Below are 23,116 nucleotides of genomic sequence, written 5' to 3' on the forward strand. Positions count from 1 at the left end.
ATGGGGTTAGCTGCTGTCTCCTCCTCCAGTCCTCTTGTGAACCTAGCCTGGATTTTTAAAATTATTTTATTGTGCCTGAATCTATTGAGTGAATTCAACACCAGTTTGTGAATAGTCTTGTTTGACCCAAAACTGCATTTTTTGACAAATAAACTATTCAGTGGAAAATTTCCCCCAGCTCTACTTGTGATGTCACTTCACTAGTTCTCCCTTCACCATAATCTTCCAGCCCAGACAGAGCCTGAATTTCAAATGCAAGAAAAGCCTTTCGTGCCGTCTTTATCCACGTTATAAAAGCAGGGGGGAGGGGCACGGGCACAAGCCCACTTTTTCCCTTTGAAGCTCCCCTTCAATATTCATCATTCATGGGACAGATTGAAACTAAGGATTTCTCATTCACACAGCGATAATACAGATAATTAATGTCATTGTCTATATCTGGAGAGCGTATTTTTCACAAATCCATTTAGATACAATAGTGCAGGTTTCAAAATAAATTTCAGCTGGTTTTATCATCCCGCAGCTGTTCCCTTCAGCAGGATCCTGTACATTGAACCTGGAAAACAAAATAAATAAATAATCACTTTGGAATTTTTGAACAAGAAAATGAGGCAAAGCTGCTAAAAACGACACCTCTTGAATTTCTTCCTTACTCACTGAATTGTTCCTATAGAGCCCTAGTTGATAAAACACTCCCTAGCCCATGATCCTGTAGTAGCAGTTGATTGGCCTTGGCCTATTTCTGAAGACACTTGTCCATATTACAAAAAAAACCAGCCCTCAGGATTAGCCCAAGTGCTGTGGAAGCCATTGAATGAGGCTCAGGACTCTTCTCCCTGTGCAGAGGACTCTGCCTAGCACTTAACATCCCTTGCGCCCACATGTGGCCTCTGCTCTCACCAGTGCTGGAAAGCAGCAGCCCTGTGCCCCCTGCTGCACATCTTACATGGACTCATAGGATAACTTTATAGCTCATCTCAATTGATTAGACTTTTCCTGTTGGTATGCATACTTTCACCTCTTCATGTTCTCTGTATGTATAAATGTCTCCTGTCTGTGTGTTCCCTTCTATGCATCCGAAGAAGTGAGCTATAGCTCACGAAAGCTCATGCTAAAATAAATTTGTTAGTCTTTAAGGTGACACAAGTACTCCTGTTCTTTTTTCAGAGGATAAAAACACTCACAGTGTTGGATTGAACACGGAGCCGTCCACCCAAGTCCATTTCCTCGCGGGGGATGTAACAGTGAGTCCAAGCCAGAGCTGGTTTGTGCCTTTGGTATCATTTTGAATGAAAGTCTGTAAATGACATGGAAGAATGAAGTGATGGGGAAGGAGGGTTAAAGTGGTTAAGGTGTTAGCTAGAGACTCTGGGAACTGGGTTTAATTCCCCAGACTCCCTCTGTGACCGTGGGCCAGTTGTTTAGTTTCTGTCCTGACTGGGGCAGAATTAAGGCCTTGGTACAGTCTGTGTGAGGTGGGTGGGTCATGCTATTGGTGAGGTGTCACCGCTGGGGGGGCTGGGCACAGGTTATGTGCAGTTGCTGGCCTGAGCTTTTCATTTCCTTGCTTTTTAGTGTGTGTGGGTCTGTGTAGAGCAGGGGTGGCCAAACCGTGGCTTGTGAGCCACATGCAACTTTTTACAGTGAAAGTGCGGCTTGCGGCGCCCCCCCAGGTACTGCCCATTCTCTGCCTACCAGACTGGGGGGGAGCTCAGGGCTTCTGCCCTGCAGCAGGGTGGTGGATCTAGGGGCTTCTGCTACAGGTGATTGGTGCCTGCTCAGAGTGTGGGGGGCACAATTGAAAGGTTCCCTCTCCCAACAGCTTGAGTCAAACCCCCGCAGGCACCTCAGCGCCCCCACCCTGCAGCTCCCAGGTGTTAGCTCCATGGGGAGGGGCAACACCAAACCGCTGGGAGCTGCAGTGAGGAGCCCCTGCTTTAGTTCCATGGGGAGAGGCAGCTCCCAGCTGTTTGCCGCTGCCTCTGCCCACAGCCGCAGCTCCCAGTACAGGGAAAGGGCCCGGTGGCACCATGTGACCAAGCGGCACCAGCAAACCCTGGGAAAAATCTAGGGGGGCCTGTGCCCCCTGCAGGGCTGAAGCCCTGAGATCCCCCCCTCCTCGCAGGGATGAAGGCTGAGTCCTGGCAGGAGCACCTGGCTCTAGAACTTCCGAAGATTGTTGTGTGCGGCTCAGAGGGTCAGTAAGTTTGGCCACCCCTGATATAGAGCAACCTTGACAGACACACCACATTGGTTTTGTGGATTAATTGTTACTAGTGATGCTCATATCCCCACGACAAGTTTTATTTACCATCTCATCCTGGTCCCGGATCACCAGCAGCCGAGAGCTCCTCCTTGAACAGTCATCGCGGCTCTTGTCCCAGGGATTTTTTTCTTTAGACACCCAATAGCACTTGTCCCTGTGCAGCAGCCAGTTTGGGGGGCAGAGCTTGCACCCTGATCCCTCTGGAGGGGAAATGGAAACGTTTAATGGAGCTGAAGGTCCTGAACTGCATCACATTCATGCACAGGCCTTCAGGCTCGACATTTCCAGAAGAGCTATGACTTGGCTTTGTTTGAGGATGGGTCTAATATTTAAGCATCAGGTGCTGCAGGCCAGGAGGGAGGGGTATTGGTGAAGCTGTGAGTCCTCAGTCCTGAAATAGCACCAGCTAACGCAGGTCAGGCTCAACTGGAATCCTCCTTCACTTCCTCCCCTCAGCTACTGTAGCGTTCCTGTGTACTCCATAACAGCCATTACATTTCCCCTTAGAGATGGCTGCATGCAGTTGGGGTAGTAGATAATACTACATATACAAGAGTTAAAAGAACTTTATTTAGGTTGCAAAGTCAGAATTGGAAATGCCACATTCATGGCTTGCCCGTGCAACTGTAATTCAGCCTGACCGTGGGTTCATCCTGTGCACTGGATGCTTGGGGAGCCATCATGGACATGGGAACCAAACAGGCCTGTGCACTGAATGAGGCAACAGCCCTGAGGAAAAATAGTAGGTAGTCATGCAATAAAGAGTGTATCATACCGCAAACACAAATGGGGTGGAATTAAGGTTGTGCGGGTAATTGTAAATCTGGCATTTCCTAATTTTCAAGAGCTTGGCTTTGTAACCTTCTGTTCTTTTAATGTGTTTAGTGTCCTAGTTTTTAAAAAACATATAAAACAATTCTATTACATGCAACTGGAACAACTGCCCCATCCTGAATCAGCAGCAGGGCTTGCACCCTGGATCTTCAAAACCACACCACGCTGCTACCACTCAGTGCTAGCTGGTAACAGGGAAAGTCTGTTATCCTCAGGGGAGGAGGCAGGGAATGGGCCTGGGTGGTCAATGGGAGCAGAGCCAGCTCCCTCTCCCTCCCCAGAAAGAGCTTCTGCCCCATGTGGTGTTTCTATGGATGGAAGTTCCTGGGCCCATGTGCTGGATGAGGAGGGGGAGCCTGGCCCAGCTCTCACCCTCTCCTCACATCCATCTCCATCTGCTGTGGTAGCTCCCAGTGCAGGGTGTGCGGCTGTGGCAGGGTGAGCTCAGCACTTCTGACTTTTTATGCTGTTATTTGTCACTTTTCCTGAGCACCACAAGCAAGGTGGGAAGTGGCGACTCTTCCAAAGTTCACATCTCAGCAAAACCTGGAAGAAATTTCATGGGCCAAAGAAAACACGTTTCTCCAGCCTGAGGGCTCACCCCATAGTTCAAAGGCATGTTGCAAACAATGGAAGTTTGAGAGCTTCTCCAAAGATAACACAAGACCTTTTTACAACAGAAGCATTGGGGAAAGTAAACAGGAGTCACTACCAGATAGCAGCTACCCTATATGTAGTTTGTAAAGCAATAGGATATTTATTGCACTTATTGAAGTGGTTTGTCCCCTCCACTTGGAGTTACCCTAACTGACCACTAGATGTCACTGCAATACAGGAAGCTGCTGAGAGAGAAGGAGCTCAGGTTACCTGCTGAGTTGCTGTGAGATGATTCACACACAAATTGTTTCAAGTGGAAATGGAAATCTTTTAGGCCAGTGCAGCAGTTGGATTGATGGATGAGTGTCTCCCTGGTACCCTTGTTCTCCAGTGAATTCAGAGATCCTTTGAGCTGAGAAACTTCAGAACAGAGTAAGCATGAATAGCGACTACTACGTAGGGATCAGCAAACTGAGAATGAGGGTGTGTGCAACAACAAATCATTACCTACTGTCGCTATCAAATTCAGAATTGGGCCAGAGAGATAGAACACGACAGAGAAAGGGAAAATTACATTTATTACAATTGTAAGGTGTCTCCCACTTTTCTCTGCACACTGAACAGTGAAGTTGTGAGAGCTGGATCACAGGGGACTCAACCTTGTTCATGTGATATTGTTCCCTTTGTGGTGATGATAAAGTGTCCAGGACATTATTCACAAGAACGTTGGAATCAGAAGTATGGGGAGGAGAGGAAATTTCAGGGTGCTGCATTTTGTACAAATTAATTTTGAACTGCTTACCCCAAACGCCCATGGCTATCACCGCTCCCAGCAGGATGAGGATCCCAGATGCTCCAAGCCCTGCAGTGAGTCGATGCCAGCGGGGATGCTGAGTGTGATCTGGAAGAGTCGGGGTTTAGTGAAATATCCTCTGCACGTTAATGCAAAAAATAATAATGGCCTGTGGCGCCTGTGCAGCACCCTCCAATGGGCATTTGTGTTCCTCCTCACATAATACCAGGAATAGTTTTAAACCTGTCAGTTAAGGGCCACGTTACTCTGAGGGCACTCCTCCAGGGCTGGCCTTACCATGAGGTGAACTGAGGCGGCCGCCTCAAGTGCCAGACTGTGGGGTGCCACTAGGACCCAGAGTGTAGAACATTGTGTCTGCTGCTGGTGCATCTGTTTTCTCTCTGCTCTAGATGCACAGAGCTGGTGGAGTGCTGTGCTGGAGGAAGGAGGGTACAAGAGACATAACAGGCAGACAGGAGAAAAGATGAGAGGGAATAACAGAAAGCAGCAGGAGCTGCAGGGAGAGAGAGGAGGAGGAGCCTCTTATGTACCTCTCTAGCACCCCCACAAGCCTGGACTGATTCACACCAGCTTCTCAGGATGCTTCCTGGTTCCTGCTGCTTCCCTGAGCCCACTTGAAGAGAACAGGCAGTCAGCTGAAGTAGTAGGAACCAGTTAGGCCCTGAAGACACTGATATCTTCCCTCACTCAGACCCTGCTACCAGCCTGCTTATTTGTCCCCTTCAGTTGAGTGTTGAGAACCTCTATAGCTGGCACAGAACAGCAGTCATGAGTGAAAGAAGAAAATGTCCCTCTGGGGCAGCATTCAGAAAAAGCAAGCAAGCAAAGGGAGCGTTTCTATCTAAGCAGGAAGGAGCTCTCCTGAGATACGTAGACACAAATGTTCACGCTGAGCCTTCTGGCCCCAGTGAGGATGTGAGTGGTGAGGAGATGCCTGATCTTCCAGTTAGTCAGAGTGCAGGTGACCTGGCAGCTACTGCAACATCCAAATGGATGTAACCATGCACATTCCTGCAGAAAAGTGTAGATCAGAGAAGAGTGTGGTGGAGGGGAAAGAAACAGCTGTTGCTGAGTTTAGTTCCTTAAGTCTAGATGATCCATGACTGTGGACCCACTTAGGGTGACCAGACGTCTCGATTTTATCAGGACTGTCCCGATATTTGCTTGTTTGTCCTGCGTCCCGAGTGATGTTCGGTCAGGACACTGGACAAACAAACAATTTTGCCCTCCGCTTCGGCGCACAGGAGGAGGCCAGAGGGGCTCTCGCCCCCCGTGCCCCCTCCTTCCTCCATTGGATCCCTCCCCAAATCCCCCTCAGCCCCTGTCACCTGAACTGGAATCCATCTTTAACCTGGTTTCTTTCCATTGAGGAGGAGGGGGTGGAAACCCAGAGAGGGACAAAGGATTCCCGCCTTATGCAAAAAATTATATAAATGGGTGGAACCGAACAAAGCAGGAGGAGGCATCATGAAGAATCCCCTAGCTCCCACCTGAGCTGGAACAAGAGCTGTACCAGGGGAAAGAATTGTGCCCAGGCCTGGAAGGGGTCCAGTCTGAGCAAAAAACGTACTGAAGCATCTCTGAGGGTGAGATTATCTGTATTCAGTTTGATTAGACATAGATTCGTGTGTTTTATTTTGCTTGGTGACTTACTTTGTTCTGTCTGTCACTACTTGGAACCTCTTAAATCCTACTTTCCGTATTTAATAAAATCACTTTTTACTTATTAATTGACCCAGAGTCTGTATTAATACCTGGGGGAGCAAACAGCCGTGCATCTCTCTCTATCAGTATTATAGATGTCGAACAATTTATGAGTTTACCCTGCATAAGCTTTATACAGAGTAAAACAGATTTATTTGGGTTTAGACCCCATTGGGAGTTGGACATCTGGGTGCTAAAGACAAGAATACTTCTGTTAGCTGCTTTCAGGCAAACCTGCAGCTTTGGGGCAAGTAATTCAGACCCTGGGTCTGTGTTGGAGCAGACGGGAGTGTCTGGCTCAGCAAGACAGGGTGCTGGAGCCCCAAGCTGGCAGAGGTTGAAGTAGTCTTGGCACATCAGGTGGCAGCTCCAAAGGGGGGTTCTGTGATCTAACCCGTAACACAAGAGTCACTGAAGAAGAAGACATTTTGATTACAAGGCACGGAATAATCCCATAAGAGACCCCAAACGACAATTCAAAGTTGAATTCTTTAACCAGGCGCTAGATTGTGCAATAGAGTCAGTTGAAGAACATTTCATGCAGCTCAAGGAACACAGCAGTATATTTGGGATGTTATATGATATTCCAAAACTCCTCACTATACCTGAAGAAGACCTACACCAGCAATGCAGGGCACTAGAGAACGTGTTCACACATGATGACATGCACAATATTGATGCAAGTGATTTAGGTGATGAACTGAAAGCCCTTTCAAGATACATTTCAGCAGGATCAACTCCAAAGGCTGTTCTGGAATAGATGTGCACACATAAGATGACCACCCTCTTTCCAAATGCTCTTGTTGCTCTGTGCATACTTCTAACGCCTCCTGTAACAGCTGCCGGTGGAGAATGCAGCTTCTCCAAGCTGAAGTTAATAAAAACACATCTACACTCCACAATGACACAGGGGAGGCTGGTCAGCTTTGCAACCATCTCAATAGAGCATGAGCTGGCACAGACTGTGGACTTTCAGCAGAAAGCAGTTCAAATCTTTGTAACTAAGAACAGGGGCGGCTCTAGAAATCGGGCTGCCCCAAGCAGCGCGGAGCGCTGCGCCGCCCTTCCCCGGTCCCGCGGCGGGTCCCCTCTTCCCGCGGCTCCGGTTGAGCTCCTGCCGGCATGCCTGCGGCAGGTCCACCGGAGCCCGGGACGGCGGACCTGCCGCAGTCATCTGCGGGAGCCCAACCGGCGCCGCGGGAAGACGGGACCCGCCGCAGTCATGCCTGCGGCAGGTCCGCTCGTCCCGGGCTCCGGTGGACCTGCCGCAGGCATGCCGGCGGGAGCTCCACCGGAGCCAAATGCCGCCCCCCCGGGAAACGGCCGCCCCAAGCGCCTGCTTGGCGCGCTGGTGTCTAGAGCCGCCCCTGACTAAGAAGGCATGGAAAGCACCACTTTGATTATTCAAGCAGATTAAAATGCCAGTGTTTGCTATGCAGACAAGAGAAGCTACATTTGCTGTTCAGGTGTTTGAAAGTTCAGGGTTACTTAAAATTTTTGAACAAGGCATTTTAAGTTGTTAGTTCCCCTTTATTGGGGTAGGTACCAGAGCAGCACCATGAGAGGAGTAGAACAGGAAGAAGGCAGAATTGAGACCTTTCAAAATTTTGGCCCAAGCGAGGGGAATGGGGGCGTCATTGGAGCTCCCCGCCTCAGGTGTCAGAATGTTGTGGACCGGCCCTGCAGAGACAGGGCAAACTGTGAGGGTCAAGGACCGGGAGACCTACCAAGGGAAAGAGGGCAGAAAATGGGACCACTCACCCCAGGGGATCCAGCAGATAAGGGGGGCAAATTCCCAGCCCCCTACCCATTTTAGGAGCTCCACACTGGGGAGAGGGATCTGCCACGTTGGGGGAGAGTCAGAGGGGAAGGGGGAACAGAGATGGGGGCAGGGCTAGAGGAGGCAGAGGGGGTGTTAGATGCAGGGGGAGGCAGGAATAGACCAGGGGAGCTGGGGGTATTGGATGGGTGCAGAAGGCTGGGGGGAGGCAGGTTACATAAAGGGCAAAAGGCAGACGGGGATGTAAGGGGTAGTGCTGGGTAGAAGGGGTGCAGTGACTGGTGAAGAAGGGGGAATTATGAGTGGTGGAGGAGACAGGGACAGAGGTGGGGGTAATGGATAGTGGAGGCAGAGGAAGAAGGTGGAGACAAGTGGGGACAGTTATGGGTAGGGGAGGAGGCAGGGCCAGCAGATGGGAGTTAACAGGTGAGGGAGTTTCCTTTCATTAAGGGTCCCCCTACTTTCCCCCCCTATAATTCGAGCACTGTGCACATTCAGTCTGGTCAGCACATAGGGGCTCCGAGGGGCTGCAGCATGCTCAGTATAGATGGAATGTCCAGTTACCCCCTATACTTTGCATTGTTACCTAGGGAGAGAGGAGGATTAAGTTTTCTCTCAGTGCAGCCTAAGAGACATAGGGGTGTGTCACCTCCCTGGCTGGGTGGAATGAATAAAGTCCTCAAGGAACCAGCTGAAACTGACCCAGATCAACAACTCTACTCTCTCGATAGCGAATTTCTCCATGTTGTCTGCAGGGCCGGCTTTAAGAAGTGTGGGGCCCAATTCGAACAGTTTCGACGGGGCCCCGGCAGGGATGACTTAAAAAAACAAAACAAAACAAACTCCCCACATGTACAAAAAACACGTGGGGCTTGTACTCACCGGGCGGTGCTCCGAGTCTTCGGTGGCACTTCGGCGGCGGGTCCTTTACTCACTCCTGGTCTTCAGCGGCACTGAAGGACCTGCCGCTGAAGTGCCGCCGAAGACTCGTAGCACCGCCAAGTGAGTAAAAATTAAAAAGGCGCCTCTAGCCAGGGAAGGGATCCTCACTGGGCACGGGGACCTCTTAGGTGCAGGGTCCGATTCGGGGGAATTGGTGGAATAGGCCTAAAGCTGCCCCTTGTTGTCTGTCATGAGCTCCCGGGAACGTGTGTTCTTCATCAATTAATAGGCAGCATGTTTAAAACAAATAAAAGGAAGTTCTTCTTCACGCAGCGCACAGTCAACTTGTGGAACTCCTTACCTGAGGAGGTTGTGAAGGCTAGGGCTATAACAGGGTTTAAAAGAGAACTGGATAAATTCATGGGGGTTAAGTCCATCAATGGCTATTAGCCAGGATGGGTAAGTAATGGTGTCCCTAGCCTCTGTTTGTCAGAGGATGGAGATGGATGGCAGGAGAGAGATCACTTGATCATTGCCTGTTAGGTTCACTCCCTCTGGGGCACCTGGCATTGGCCACTGTCGGTAGACAGATACTGGGCTAGATGGACCTTTGGTCTGACCCGGTACGGCCGTTCTTATGTTCTAAGGCAATGACATCCCCCACCTCTGCAAGGTCCCTCTCAGTCTGACCTGGGGGGAAATTCCTTCCTGATCCCATATATGGCAATCAGCTAAACCCTGAGCATGTGAATTGCCAGAGCTCCCCATGTGATAACTGATCCTCTGCTGCCCTGCCTGCCCTTGCTACTTACTGGCTGTCCCAGCTCTGAACCTGCCATCCCTAATCCTCCACCCACCCACCCCAAATATTCTTTCACATTCACTATCTGGCATTGGCTTTTCCAGAACATACCCGTGCAATGTCACCACTGACTCTTCCCCTCACCTCCACATACAGTAATTGCCCTGGTTTTTCCAGAGCCTCATCCCCCACCCACCTCCATATCCTGAGTAACTGCTCTGCCTCTGTCCCTCCTCACACAGACCCCCCAGCTCTACCCAAATCTCCACAATAACCAGCCCCATGTCTCTCTGGCAGGCAGGCTGGTCCCCACACCACTAGCTGACCTAGTACTAACGTTAGTAATTATTTGTGTCACTGCAGCACCTAGGAGCCCCAGGCAGGGACCAGGACCCTGCTGTGCCAGGCTCTGTCTGAACAAACCTTCCTCCCAGACCTCAACTCATCCCTTCTGAAAACATGCCTGCCCCTCACTGACAGACCCTGGCTCTCCACAGCCTTCCCCCATGTCCCTGCGACATCTGTTGGGCCCTAAAACTACCTGCCCCAGCCGCCCCCCTTTACATCCTTATATAACTGCCAGTCGCCCCCCCCCCCCACCCCTCAGAGAAACCCTGGGGCTTCCAGAACCTTCCACCTCTAGTCACTGCCATTCCCCACCTGCCAGACCCTGCTCGGCCAGAACCTTCCGCCATGACCCATTTTGTGTCTCCCTTTGGCTGAGGGTCTGTTGCCCCATCACTAACTGACCCCGTGTTGCCAAAACCTTCCACACATCCCCCAGCGCGTCCCTGCTGAGAACATGCCTGTCCCCCACTAACAGACCCCGGTTCTGCCACCACCTTCCCCCTTCACATCTCTCACTGACTGCCGCTGTCTCGCCCAGCCCTTACCCCACAGAAACTGGCTCTGCCAGCAGCTTCCTTCACCCCAGCCAATACCAGATTTACCATGGCACCACTGGCACCCAGCCTGCTCTTCTCTGCCCCCCGCCCACCACTATTTCCTGCAGGGGCAGCAGGCAGAAGCTTGGTCCTGCGCACTCCCCCTGCCCACCTCTTCCCCTGAGTGTGCCGTGTTCCTGCCCCTCCCAGTGCTTCCCCTGCCGCTGAAAAGCTGTTCGCCAGCGCAAGGGAGCCACAGGGTGCTCACCGCTCGGGGAGGAGTCAGAGAAGAGGTAGGGACAGAGCCTTGGGGAAGGGGGTGGAATCAGGGCATATCCCCTCCAGCCCCCTGCTATGAGCCGCTCAGGGCAGAGGACTGGGAACACCCTTATGACCCCAGTCCATACCCTCTGCCCTGACTCCTGCACCCCCCTCACACACACCAGACCCGTCCTGACTCCTGAACCCCCACCACACCCTGACTCCTGCACATCCCCACCCTAAGCACCAAACAGGAGCTCCTGCACCCCCCCTTCCGACTTGCATCCCTGTACCTATTGGGTTCCAGGCACTTGCACCCCTGTACCCACTGCTAACGGATCCCCCCCCCAGCCTAAGGGGAGGATCTCCAGGACCTCAAAAACCCAACTGAGTTTGGGGGACAACTAATAAAAGAACAGGGACAGGAGTGCGGTCAAAGGGTCATAAGAAGGGAGCCTGACGGGGACACCGAGCAGAGAACCCTGGACAGCGCCCACTGCTCCTCGAAGGCGTCAAGGGAGCCAGCGGACGCCGCCCAGAGGAACTCTGCCCGGAGACGTGAACGGACTAAGGATCGGAAACAAGCCCCACAGTCGCAGGAGTCTCCGTCAGCCAACCGCCTCTCCCTGGTCGCGTAGATGGCCATCTTAGCCAGGGCGAGGAGGAGGTTGACCAGGAGGTCCCGCGACTTCGTGGGGCCACGGATAGGGAGTGCATGGAGAAGGAGGTGGGGGGAAAAGTGCAGCCAGAAATGCAACAGGATATTGGTGAGGAGCCGGTATAGGGGCTGCAGCCTGGCGCACTCTACGTAAACGTGTGCCAGGGTCTCCCTCACGCCGCAAAAGGGGCAGGTGTCTGGGACAGGGGTAAACCACGCCAAGTACACGCCCGTGCTCACGGCCCTTGCACCCCTGCAGTGGGGTAGTTACCCCACTCCTGCCCAGAAGGGCTTAAAACAGCCCTGGGAGAGGGCTGTGTCAGGGAAGCTGGGCTGATTGGGGAAACAGCCTCAGCTGTGGCCACACCTCAATCAGGCCCAGCTGGTCCATATAAAAGGCTGCAAGCCAGAAGCCCCAAGTCTCTCTCTTCCTTCAGAGAGAGAGGGACCTGGCTGCTGGGAAGCTCAGGGTACCTAGAGTGAGGCAGGGCTGGGGAAAGGCTAGAAGGGCTGAGGAGCTCCAGGCTGGCAACTTCCCAGGCTGCAGGGCCTTGTCCAAGGCCCCATAGAGGCACTGGGTTGCGAAGAGGCAGCAGGTCCAGACCCAACCCTGCCTATGATGAGTGGCTGACCCTGCAGTCTGCCCCAGGGTGTGGGGGTGAGTTGGTGACTGGCAGTAGCCTACGACTGAGGCAAGGTGGGGATAGGAGGTGGGGGTTCCCTGGGGAGGGGAAACCCTGAGACTGAGGGGTGTATGGCCAGGGGCAGCACCCCAGATAAAGGGGCACTGGGGGCCAGGAGGGACACTGGGCCAGCAGCAAGCAGGACACTGGCCTGCAGAGGGTGCTCTGGAGGCTAAAAGAGTTAATTCCCCGAGATGACCAGCTGCAGGGGTGAGTCTCACACTGTCACAACCCCTCACACCAAACAGGAGCCGCCCCAGGTAAGCGCTCCACCCCTCAACCTCCTGCCCCAACCCTGAGCCCCCTCCCTCATCCTAGCTCCTGGCCAGGCCCTGCAACCCAACCCCCAGCCTGCTCCTGCACCCTAAGTCCCTCCCAGACCCTGCACCCCCAGCCCTGTGCCCAGTGCACCCCCACCCTCAGCTTAGTGCAGAGAGAGATGAAGAGATTGGGCTAGAACCAGGGAGAAGGGAGGCACCTGCTCTCATAGGCGGCAGGTTTGTATAATTTTTGGTGGGGCCCAAAATGGTGGTGCCCCCCCGCTTCCGCCCTGTAAGCCGATATAAAATGAAGCTACAACGCGTCAGCGCCACAAGATTACAAGGATCAATTAAAAGTGGAAAGTCAGAAGCAGCACTTGCCTACTTCAATATACAGTATTATATTTTGTTGCACCTGTTGTGATGAAGTGGGAATGTTCTTAATATTTTCTCTGAATACTGTGTGGGTGCCTCAGTTTCCCCTGCAAGATGCTAACTGAAGGTGTTGGGGACAAAGAGATCAGGTGGCCTCCTTGTCCGGAAGAGACACAGAGGCCAGAGGAGGGAGTGTCCGTTTGGAGCTGGCTGGGGAAATGGGAAGAGACCCAGAACTTGGTTCTGGGCTCCCCACCCCGCAAGATGGACCTGACAGAGGGGTCCTGTTTTCTGTACCTACAAGCACTGTTTAAACTGTGTTCCCGTCATCTAATAAACCTTCTGTTTTACAGTCTGGCTGAGAGTCACATCTGACTGCGGAGTTGGGGTGCAGGGACCTCTGGCTGCCCCAGGACCCCGCCTGGGCAGACTCACTGCGGAAAGTGCATGGTGTGGAAGGGCATGCTGAATGCTCTGAGGTCAGACCCAGGAAGGTGTAAGCTTCTTGCCCTGGAGACAGTCTGCTCAGAGAGGAGGCTCCCCCAGAGTCCTGACTGGCTTTGAAGGAGCAGTTCCAGAGCATCCCAGCATCCCCTTCCACCCCATGCACTTCCCAGAAGTCCGCACAGGCACTAACACTCCCTCCTCTGGCCTTTGTCAAGAAGGCTAACAACATTTTGGGCTGTATAAGTAGGGGCATTGCCAGCAGATCGAGGGACATGATCATTCTCCTCTATTCAACATTGGTGAGGCCTCATCTAGAGTACTACGTGCAGTTTTGGGCCCCACATTGCAAGAAGGATGTGGAAAAATTGGAAAATCCAGTGGAGGGCAACAAAAATGATTAGGGGGCTGGAGCACATGACTTCTGAGGAGAGGCTGAGGGAACTGGGATGGTTTAGTCTGCAGAAAAGAAGAATGAGGGAGGATTTGATAGCTGCTTTCAACTACCTGAAAGGGGGTTCCAAAGAGGATGGATCTAGACTGTTCTCAGTGGTAGAAGATGATAGAACAAGGAGTAATGGTCTCAAGTTGCAGAGGGGGAGCTTTAGGTTGGATATTAGGAAAAACTTTTTCACTAGTAGGGTGGTGAAGAACTGGAATGGGTTACCTAGGGAGGTGGTGGAATCTCCTTCCTTAGAGGTTTTTAAGGTCAGGCTTGACAAAGCCCTGGCTGGGATGATTTAGTTGGGAATTGGTCCTGCTTTGAGCATGAGGTTGGACTAGATGACCTCCTGAGGTCCCTTCCAACCCTGATATTCTATGATACTCTAAACTGACCACCAAATTTAAGTTGAGTGTTTTTCCCATTAGGTGAGGACTCTGGGGCAGGGCTGGGGATAAGGAACTTGGGGTGCAGACAAGCTGCCCCAGGGCTAGGGCCAAAGAGGACTCCCCTCCACCCTCCCTGGCAGCAGCAAGCTCCAGGGGAGGGACCCCTCCTCTCCCCCCCAGTTCACTGCACATGCTCCTAGGGTCCCTCTCAGGTCCAGAAAGCCCACTCGCCTCCCCTATGGTGGGTACCGAGGGGGGAGGTTGCCATCACGTGTGGCCTCCCCTGCTGCCACCCCTCACCATAGCCTCACTGGGGATGGGGCTGCCCCTTGCCCAGCATGGTGCAGGAGTGGGGACTGCAGGGTGGTAGCTGGGGAGGGGCACAGTATCACAAAATTCACCTAAGCCCCAGCTGCACAGGTCTAGGAAGCTCCCCTCCCCAGTGGTGTAGCCAGGTTCTAACATCAGGGGGAGCGAACACGTAAAAAAAGATGCCAGCCAACATATCCAATTACTAATCAGGTAGTTCTATAACAGGCTGCCCTGGATCCCATCACCCCCTGAAGCACAAGGTAGGGGTAGGCACCACCATGTTGTGCAACAAACACTTGACAAAATTACTGGACTTAGTGATGGACAATGCGGGCAGGTGGGTATTATGTCATTCAATCATTCAACCCCTAAAATTGCACACATTTTGCCTCAGTGAAATTAAATATCCAGAGAATTACTGGGCCTGTGATGATGATGATGACCAGGGCTTGCTCACCTGTGGCTCCCCCTCCCTGTGCTGTAGAGGCACAGCCAGGCAGGTCTGCATCTGCAAGCAGGCACCCTGCCTCAGGTGCAGCTCCCATGGGCCCTGCTAGCCACTAGACTGGGAGCCTCCCGGCCAATGGAATGGGCTGGGCTGGGGGGCGGAAGGCAAAGAGGGAGATTGTAGGGAGCTTTGGAGGAGGGGAGGCAGTGGGGGAGGGGAGTGGGCTGGAACAAAGGGGAGGGCTCTCTGGAGAGGAGTGACAGGGGCACAGGGGTCATTGGGAGTCTCTCGAGTGGGCAGAGGATTGTGTGGGTCTCTGTGGGGCAGGGGGCTGTGATGGGCAGAGCCAGCTGCAACCTGGGTCTGCTCTGTGGGGGGTGTTGCTATAGTCCCCTCAGGAAGCTCCCCCCATCCTGTGTAATTTATACCAGCCCCGGGGTGCCCATTGCTGCTCCTTTCCCTGCCCACGGCTTCATCTGTCTGTCCCCACAATCCCCCAGCTGTGTCCATCTGTCTGTCCCCACAACCCCCCCCCCCGGCTGTGTCCTGGTGTGTGTCTGTCCCACACCCCCTGGCTGTGTCCTTGTGTCTGCCCCCACCACCCCCGGCTGTGTGTGTCTGTCCCACAACCCCCTGGCTGTGTCCTTGTGTCTGTCTGTCCCACAACCCCCGGCTGTGTCTGTCTGCCCCCCCCCCGGCTGTGTCTGTCTGTCCCAGAACCCCCCGGCTGTGTCCGTGTGTCTGTCTGTCCCACAACCCCCTGGCTGTGTCCTTGTGTCTGTCTGTCCCACAACCCCCGGCTGTGTCCGTGTGTCTGGCTGCCTCCACCACCCCCGGCTGTGTGTGTGTCTGTCCCAGAACCCCCCAGCTGTGTCTGTCTGTCCCCACCACCCCCAGCTGTGTCTGTCTGGCTGCCCCCACCACCCCCGGCTGTCTGTCTGTCCCACAACCCCTGGCTGTGTCCTTGTGTCTGTCTGTCCCACAACCCCAGCTGTGTCTGTTTGTCCCCATTGACCCCCGGCTGTGTCTCTGTGTCTGGCTGCCCCCACAGCTCACCGGCTGAGTCTGTCTGATAGGGACAGACGCTGCTGCTGCTCTGCCCAGGGCTCAGACGCTGCTGGTGGCTCGCTCCCCCTCCCTGCTGTGGAGGCGTGGCCAGGCAGCTCCGGCACCACCCCCGGCAGCTCCCATTGGCTGGGGTTCCCGGCCAATGGGCTGTGAGCCCAGTCGCTGCTGGAGCCTCTCCCGGGAGCTGCCGCTGCGGTGAGAGCGTCCGGCATTGCGACAGGGGGACCCCCGAAGCACAGGGCCTGGGGCCCAAACATTGGTGGAGCTGGGCCCACCTTTAGGATTATTGGTGGAGCCTGGGCCCCACGGGCCCATAGAACTCGCCGCCTATGAATGGAACGGATAATACGGAGTCTGTTTGGGCAATGATCACATTGGGGAAGAAAACTACTAGAGCGTCCCCTGGGATAGTGATTGGGGTGTGCTATAGACCGCCTGGATCTAGCCTGGATATGGATAGAGAACTCTTTAATGTTTTAAGGAGGTAAATACTAATAGGAACTGTATGATCATGGGAGACTTTAACTTCCCGGATATAGATTGGGGAACAAATGCTAGTAATAATAATAGGGCTCAGCTTTTCCTAGACGTGATAGCTGATGAATTCCTTCATCAAGTAGTTGCTGAACAGACGAGGGGGGATGCCATTTTAGATTTGGTTTTGGTGAGTAGTGAGGACCTTGTTGAGGAAATGGTTGTAGGGGACAACCTTGGCTCGAGTGATCATGAGCTAATTCGGTTCAAAATAAATGGAAGGATAAACAAAATTGCATCTGAGACTAAGGTTTACGATTTCAAAAGGGCTAACTTTACTAAATTAAGGCGACTAGTTAGGGAAGTGGATTGGACTAACATATTTAGGAATCTAAAGGCGGAAGACGCCTGGGATTATTTCAGGTTGAAGTTGCAGGAGCTGTCAGAGGCCTGTATCCCGAGAAAGGGAAAGCGGTTCGTAGGTAGCAATTTTAGACTGAGCTGGATGAGCAAGCGTCTCAGAGAGGTGATTAAGAAAAAACAGAAAGCGTACAAGGAGTGGAAGATGGGAGGGATCAGCAAGGAAACCTACCTTATTGAGTTCAGAGGGTGTAGGGATGCAGTGAGAAAGGCCAAAAGCCGGGTAGAGATGGACCTTGCGAAGGGAATTAAAACCAATAGTAAAAGGTTTTTTAGCCATATAAATAGGAAGAAAACCAAGAAAGAAGAAGTGGGTCCGCTTAAAACTGTAAACGGGGTGGAGATTAAGGATAAGCTAGGCATGGCACAATATCTAAACGAATATTTTGCCTTGGTCTTTAATGAGGCTAATGAAGGGCTTAGGAATAGTGGCAGAGTGACTGATGGGAATGAAGGTGCGGGGTTGGAAATTACAGTATCCGAGGTAGAAGCCAAACTTGAACAGCTTAACGGTAGTAAATCAGGCGGCCCGGATAATCTTCATCCTAGAATATTAAAGGAATTGGCGAGTGAAATTGCAAGCCCGTTAGCAATAATTTTTAATTAATCTCTAAACTCGGAGGTTGTACCGTTTGACTGGAGATTAGCTAATATAGTTCCTATTTTCAAAAAGGGGGAAAAAAGTGACCCGGGTAACTACAGGCCTGTTAGTTTAACATCTGTAGTATGTAAAGTCATGGAAAAAATATTAAAGGACAGAGTAGTTACGGACCTTGAGGTCAATGGTGATTGGGACAAATTACAACATGGTTTTACGAAAGGTAGATCATGCCAAACCAACCTGATCTCCTTCTTTGAGAAAGTAACAGATTTTTTAGACAAGGGAAATGCGGTGGATCTAATATATCTTGATTTCAGTAAGGTGTTTGATACGGTACCGCATGAAGAATTACTGGTTAAATTGGAAAAGATGGGGATTGAAATGAAAATCCAGAGGTGGATAAGGAACTGGTTAAAGGGGAGACTGCAGCGGGTCGTATTGAAAAGTGATCTGTCGGGTTGGAGGGAGGTTACCAGTGGAGTTCCTCAAGGTTCGGTTTTGGGTCCGATCTTATTCAATCTATTTATCGCTGACCTTGGAACCAAAAGTAGGAGTGGGCTGATAAAGTTTGCGGATGACACGAAGTTGGGAGGTATTGCCAATTCAGAGAAGGATCGGGATATCCTCCAGGGAGATTTGGATGACCTAGTAAACTGGAGTATTAGTAATAAGATGAAATTCAATAGTGAGAAGTGCAAGGTCATGCATTTAGGGATGACTAACAGGAATTTTAGTTATAAGCTGGGGACGCACCAGTTGGAAGTAACGGAAGAGAAGAAGGACCTCGGAGTCCTGGTTGATCTCAGGATGACTATGAGTCGGCAATGTGATGTGGCCGTTAAAAAAGCTAATGCGGTCTTGGGATGCATTAGGCGAGGTATTTCTAGTAGAGATAAGGAGGTGCTAGTCCCGTTATACAAGGCGTTGGTAAGACCTCATTTGGAGTACTGTGTGCAGTTTTGGTCTCCTGTGTTTAAGAAGGATGAATTCAAACTGGAACGGGTACAAAGAAGGGCCACTAGAATGATCCGAGGAATGGAAAGCCTGTCATATGAAAGGAGACTTGAGGAGCTCGGTTTGTTTTCCTTAACCAAAAGAAGGTTGAGAGGAGATATGATTGCTCTCTTTAAATATATCAGAGGGATAAATACCAGGGAGGGAGAGGAATTATTTCAGCTCAGTACTAATGTGGACACGAGAACAAATGGATATAAATTGGCAGTCGGAAGTTTAGGCTTGAAATTAGATGAAGGTTTCTAACCATCAGGGGAGTGAAATTCTGGAACAGCCTACCGAGGGAAACAGTGGGGGCGAAGGACCTCTCTGGCTTTAAGATTAAGCTTGATAAGTTTATGGAGGGAATGGTTTGATAGGATAACGTGATTTAGTCAATAGGTCAATAACGTGCCACCACTGGTAATTAGTACCGAGGGTCAATGTTGGGATATTGAAAGTTTTTTTCCTGAGTGTCTGGCTGGAGAGTCTTGCCCGCATGCTCGGGGTTCAGCTGATCGCCATATTTGGGGTCGGGAAGGAATTTTCCTCCAGGGTAGATTGGCAGTGGCCCTGGAGGTTTTTCACCTTCCTCCGCAGCATGGGGCAGGGGTCGCTTGCTGAAGGATTATCTGCTACTTGAAGTCTTTAAATCAGGATTTGGGGACTTCAACAGCTGAGTCAAGGGAGAGAATTATTTCAGGAGTGGGTGGGTCAGCTTTTGTGGCCTGCATCTTGTGGGAGGTCAGACTAGATGATCATAATGGTCCCTTCTGATCTTAAATTCTATGATTCTATGAGAAATAACACACCTAAACCCTATTGTCCCTCTGCAAATTTGTGTACAGAGTCAATCCCTTACCTCTCTTTAAATGTGAAAAGCTTCAAAAAGTTCAATGAATAGAAGATTGTTTGGGGCGGAATAGATCTGGACAAGGAGAAGACGTCTGGAGATAAATGTGAGAAGCAAGGGACATATGCTTGTTTTGTTAAAATATTATGTTTGCTGTTGAAGAAAAAAATCAACAATACTTAATGTTGTTTCATTTAAATAACACAAATTAAATGTCTGTCGGGTGGTGATCTCCTCCTAATACAGCCTGGCAAGAAAATCCCCCTAATGCTAATGATTAACCCATTGAACTGGAAATAGTTCACCTCCCAGTGACTTCACAAATATCTGCTTCAATTACCTTTGGTAAATGAAATAACCAAACATTCATTTTCTGATATAGCTGTAAAACTAATCTGAAGAGTTATCAAAATAAATCACTGTTTAAAAATGTATAGTGTGTACCTTCTAAAAATGAAACCTACATCTATTTCCGAGTTGTGAAGAATGTCTATTAAGGTTAGAACCAGGGGCAGCTGCAGGCCCCAGCACGCCAAGCGCGTGGTTGGGGTGGCAAGCCGTGGGGGGCGCTCTGCTGGTGCCGTGGGGGCGGCAGGCAGGGTGCCTTGGGCGGCTTGCCTGCGGGAGGTCCACTGGTCCCGCAGCTTCGGCGGACCTCCTGCAGCCGTGCCTGTGGGAGGTCCAGAAGCCGCGGGACCAGCGGACCTCCCACAGGCAAGCGGCCGAACGCAGCCTGCCTGCCGTGCTTGGGGTGGTGAAATGCCTAGAGCCGCCCCTGGTTAGAACAACCAACAAGACTGCACTTGTATGTAGAAAACCATGATTCAACTGAGTCTTTTTGATTAGTGATTTAAATCATGATTTAAATAAAATCCACCCTGCCTGCTGTGCTCTTGCCCCTGGCCCCCTCATTCCCCAGGGGCCCCACAAATATGTTTGGGGCTGGGCCCACAAAAAGTTAATCCGGCCCTGACCCCAGCCACTGGGACACCCAACCACCAGTCTGTCCCCCCACAGACAAAGTCCAGATCTGCCAGACTCACTTCCTTCATGTTACTATTTTGTCATGCTACAGAGTTTTCCCCATATACCGAACAGTGAAGTTGTGAGAGCTGGATCACCTGGGGCTCACGTCTCAAACTCTAACATTACATTGTTCATGCAAAATCTTTTCTGTCTTGGTGACCATGAACTGTCCAGGCTATTATTCACAAGCATGTCAAAAGCTCTTTGAAAGCCAGGAGGCTGGGACAGCGGTGTACATATTAGTGTATCTGTAATCTTAGCACTTGGGATTTGTAGCCAGGCAGATTATACAGGCACATGCGACTCCCCAATCTAATCTGACCTTCCTGTGCAGTTCACAGTCAGGGGCTACAGTAACCCATTGATTTGGGGAATTCTACCACCTATTATATCAGGTCTTCTATCAGCATCGGTTCCAATTCACCTGCTTGTTGCTTTCACACTTCTCACATTTGTAAAAACATACATAGAGGTTTTATTTTTGACCATCTGCCTATTTTTATTTAACTCCTTTGATGCTCTTTGCAGAATTTATTTTTGTGATCTTACCCTCTCCATTCTCCTGATCAGCTGTAATGTGTGTCCTGACCTTTTCTGGAACCTGTACTTTGATATTAACAACATTCTGGATGGATGTCTGATGTTAGAAGGTTCTTCAGCAATGACTAGCTTTCTTCTGTGGATGGATGTCTGAGCTTAAAAGACTTCTCAGCACCCGTTAGCTTTCCCCAGTTCCTACCTTAAATAATCACCCTAAATCCTATTTATTGCATGTGCCAAGAGTCTGGTCCTGCTCTAGTTAAGGCAGAGCCCACCCTTTCTGTACAAGCTCTCTCTCTCTCTCTTCCCCTGCATACCCCCATGCTCACTATGTCATCTCTATCCACCGACCTCTGCAATTATCTGCGCCATCACCAGAGTATCACGATTGTGCATCCAGAATTTCCATACGCACAAGATGTTTTCCCTTGTCCCCTCCCTGCCAGGTGACATGGAAAGGCACAGTCAGTAATGGACACCACAGGGAGACACTAAGTCACTTACCTTGGGTCGCAGGTTGACATGGCCGGTCTGATGATGTCATCTTCGGACGAAGGTTCAATACCATGTAACCCTCTTCATCCTCCATTGGCCAGTCTTGTCCCGCGTTTAATTCTTTTCAGCAGATACTCAGAGGAGGGAAAAGAGCCAGCTACTAACTGACCCTCAGGCTCTCCAGCAGCAGCACTGACCCTCCTCATGAGAAACCACAGGAAGTTCAGGCTCTGCACACAAGCAACACCCAACACCTCCACCTTCCCCCACACCTCTGAGGTTATCACTAGACTCTGCCAGCTCTATATTAGCTACATGCCTATGCTCCTGCACTAAGCAGATCACTGCCCACGTGGGACAGAGTAGGTGAGAGGGTTTCCAGCCCACCGGTTCTCAACCTTTTTCGGCTCAGGACCCATTTGTAAATGTTAATGGTCTGTTACGACTCAGTAAATAGCCTGGGGGTGGAGGCCTTGGGGTGGTTTCGGTCAGATCCTGGCCCCCGGAGCTCAGCTCTAGCTCTGCCCACAGTGGCGGCTTCTGCAGCTCCTGTGCTGTGGGGCTGGCTGGGCTTGGCTCTCTGTTCCAGGCCTTACAACTTCCAGGTTTGCAGTGTCACTCAGGTTTGGCCCTGGCCCCCAGACTGGACCAAATTTGCCTGAGTGCAGTTGTGACCTGGTTTGTGGGGTTGCAGTGCCACTCACTCAAATCCAGCCTACCAGGACTCCCATCGCCATGACGGCTGGGCCAAACCTGAGTGGTGCTGGGACCCCAGAGGTTACAGTGCCTGGAGCAGGGAGGCGAACCCAGCCAGCCCCATGGGACAGGAGCCACAGGAGCTGCCACGTGACCCTTTGAAACATTCTGGAGACCCAGTTTTGGGTCCCGACCCACGGGAGACCCTGTTCTAACCTAGAAGCAGCAAAGAGTCCTGTGGCACCTTATAGACTAACAGACGTTTTGCAGCATGAGCTTTCGTGGGTGAATACCCACTTCTTCGTATGCAAGCAGTGGAAATTTCCAGGGGCAGGTGTGTATATATAAGCAAGCAAGAAGCAAGCTAGAGATAACGAGGTTAGATCAATCAGGGAGGATGGGGCCCTGTTCCAGCAGCTGAGGTGTGAAAACCAAGGGAGGAGAAACTGGTTCTGTAATTGGCAAGCCATTCACAGTCTTTGTTTAGTCCTAAACTGATGGTGTTAAATTTGCAGATGAACTGGAGCTCAGCAGTTTCTCTCTGGAGTCTGGTCCTAAAGTTTTTTTGCTGTAAAATGGCCACCTTAAAATCTGCTATTGTGTGGCCAGGGAGGTTGAAGTGTTCTCCTACAGGTTTTTGTATATTGCCATTCCTAATGTCTGATTTGTGTCCATTTAACCTTTTCCAGATGTATACCCAGAAACCTCCTACTGCAAGACAAACCCAAGAAAGAAACCAACAGGACTCCACTGGCCATCACATACAGTCCCCAGCTCAAACCCCTCCAACGCATCATCAGGGATCTACAACCCATCTTGGACAATGATCCCACACTTTCACAGGCCTTGGGTGGCAGGCCAGTCCTCGCCCACAGACAACCTGCCAACCTGAAGCATATTCTCACCAACAACTGCACACCGCACCATAGTAACTCTAGCTCAGGAACTAACCCATGCAACAAACCTCGATGCCAACTCTGCCCACATATCTACACCAGCAACACCATCACAGGACCTAACCAGATTAGCCACACCATCACCGGTTCATTCACCTGCACGTCCACCAATGTAATATATGCCATCATATGCCAGCAATGCCCCTCTGCTATGTACAT

At 51.2% G+C, this 23,116-nt stretch overlaps 2 protein-coding genes across 2 annotated transcripts in view; one reads left to right on the forward strand and one right to left on the reverse strand.

Moving 5' to 3' along the window:
* LOC120394448 (C-type lectin domain family 2 member B-like) overlaps positions 1–23,116 on the forward strand; it is a 1,239,960-nt gene that overhangs the window by 26,459 nt on the left and 1,190,385 nt on the right. The window lies entirely within an intron of this gene.
* LOC120394435 (killer cell lectin-like receptor subfamily F member 1) lies at positions 433–21,399 on the reverse strand. The gene is made up of 5 exons (XM_039518664.1): positions 21,315–21,399; positions 3,968–4,117; positions 2,312–2,466; positions 1,185–1,297; positions 433–556 (listed from the first exon to the last, which is right to left on the reverse strand). The coding sequence occupies exons 1-5, from the start codon at positions 21,397–21,399 to the stop codon at positions 433–435; spliced, it is 627 nt and encodes a 208-aa protein (XP_039374598.1).

Source organism: Mauremys reevesii, unplaced genomic scaffold (genome assembly GCF_016161935.1).
Source record: "Mauremys reevesii isolate NIE-2019 unplaced genomic scaffold, ASM1616193v1 Contig6, whole genome shotgun sequence".
Lineage (NCBI taxonomy): Eukaryota > Metazoa > Chordata > Testudines > Geoemydidae > Mauremys > Mauremys reevesii.

What these genes read in the sequence shown, in the direction of transcription:
- LOC120394435 (XM_039518664.1), bottom strand. Translation starts at nt 21,399, where the DNA reads ATGGAGGATGAAGAGGGTTACATGGTATTGAACCTTCGTCCGAAGATG. An exon ending in ATGTCAACCTGCGACCCAAG is followed by an intron (nt 4,118 to 21,314) that starts GTAAGTGACTTA and finishes TCTGTTCTGAAG; the next exon opens with TTTCTCAGCTCAAAGGATCT. An exon ending in ATCTCACAGCAACTCAGCAG is followed by an intron (nt 2,467 to 3,967) that starts GTAACCTGAGCT and finishes TTTCCCCTCCAG; the next exon opens with AGGGATCAGGGTGCAAGCTC.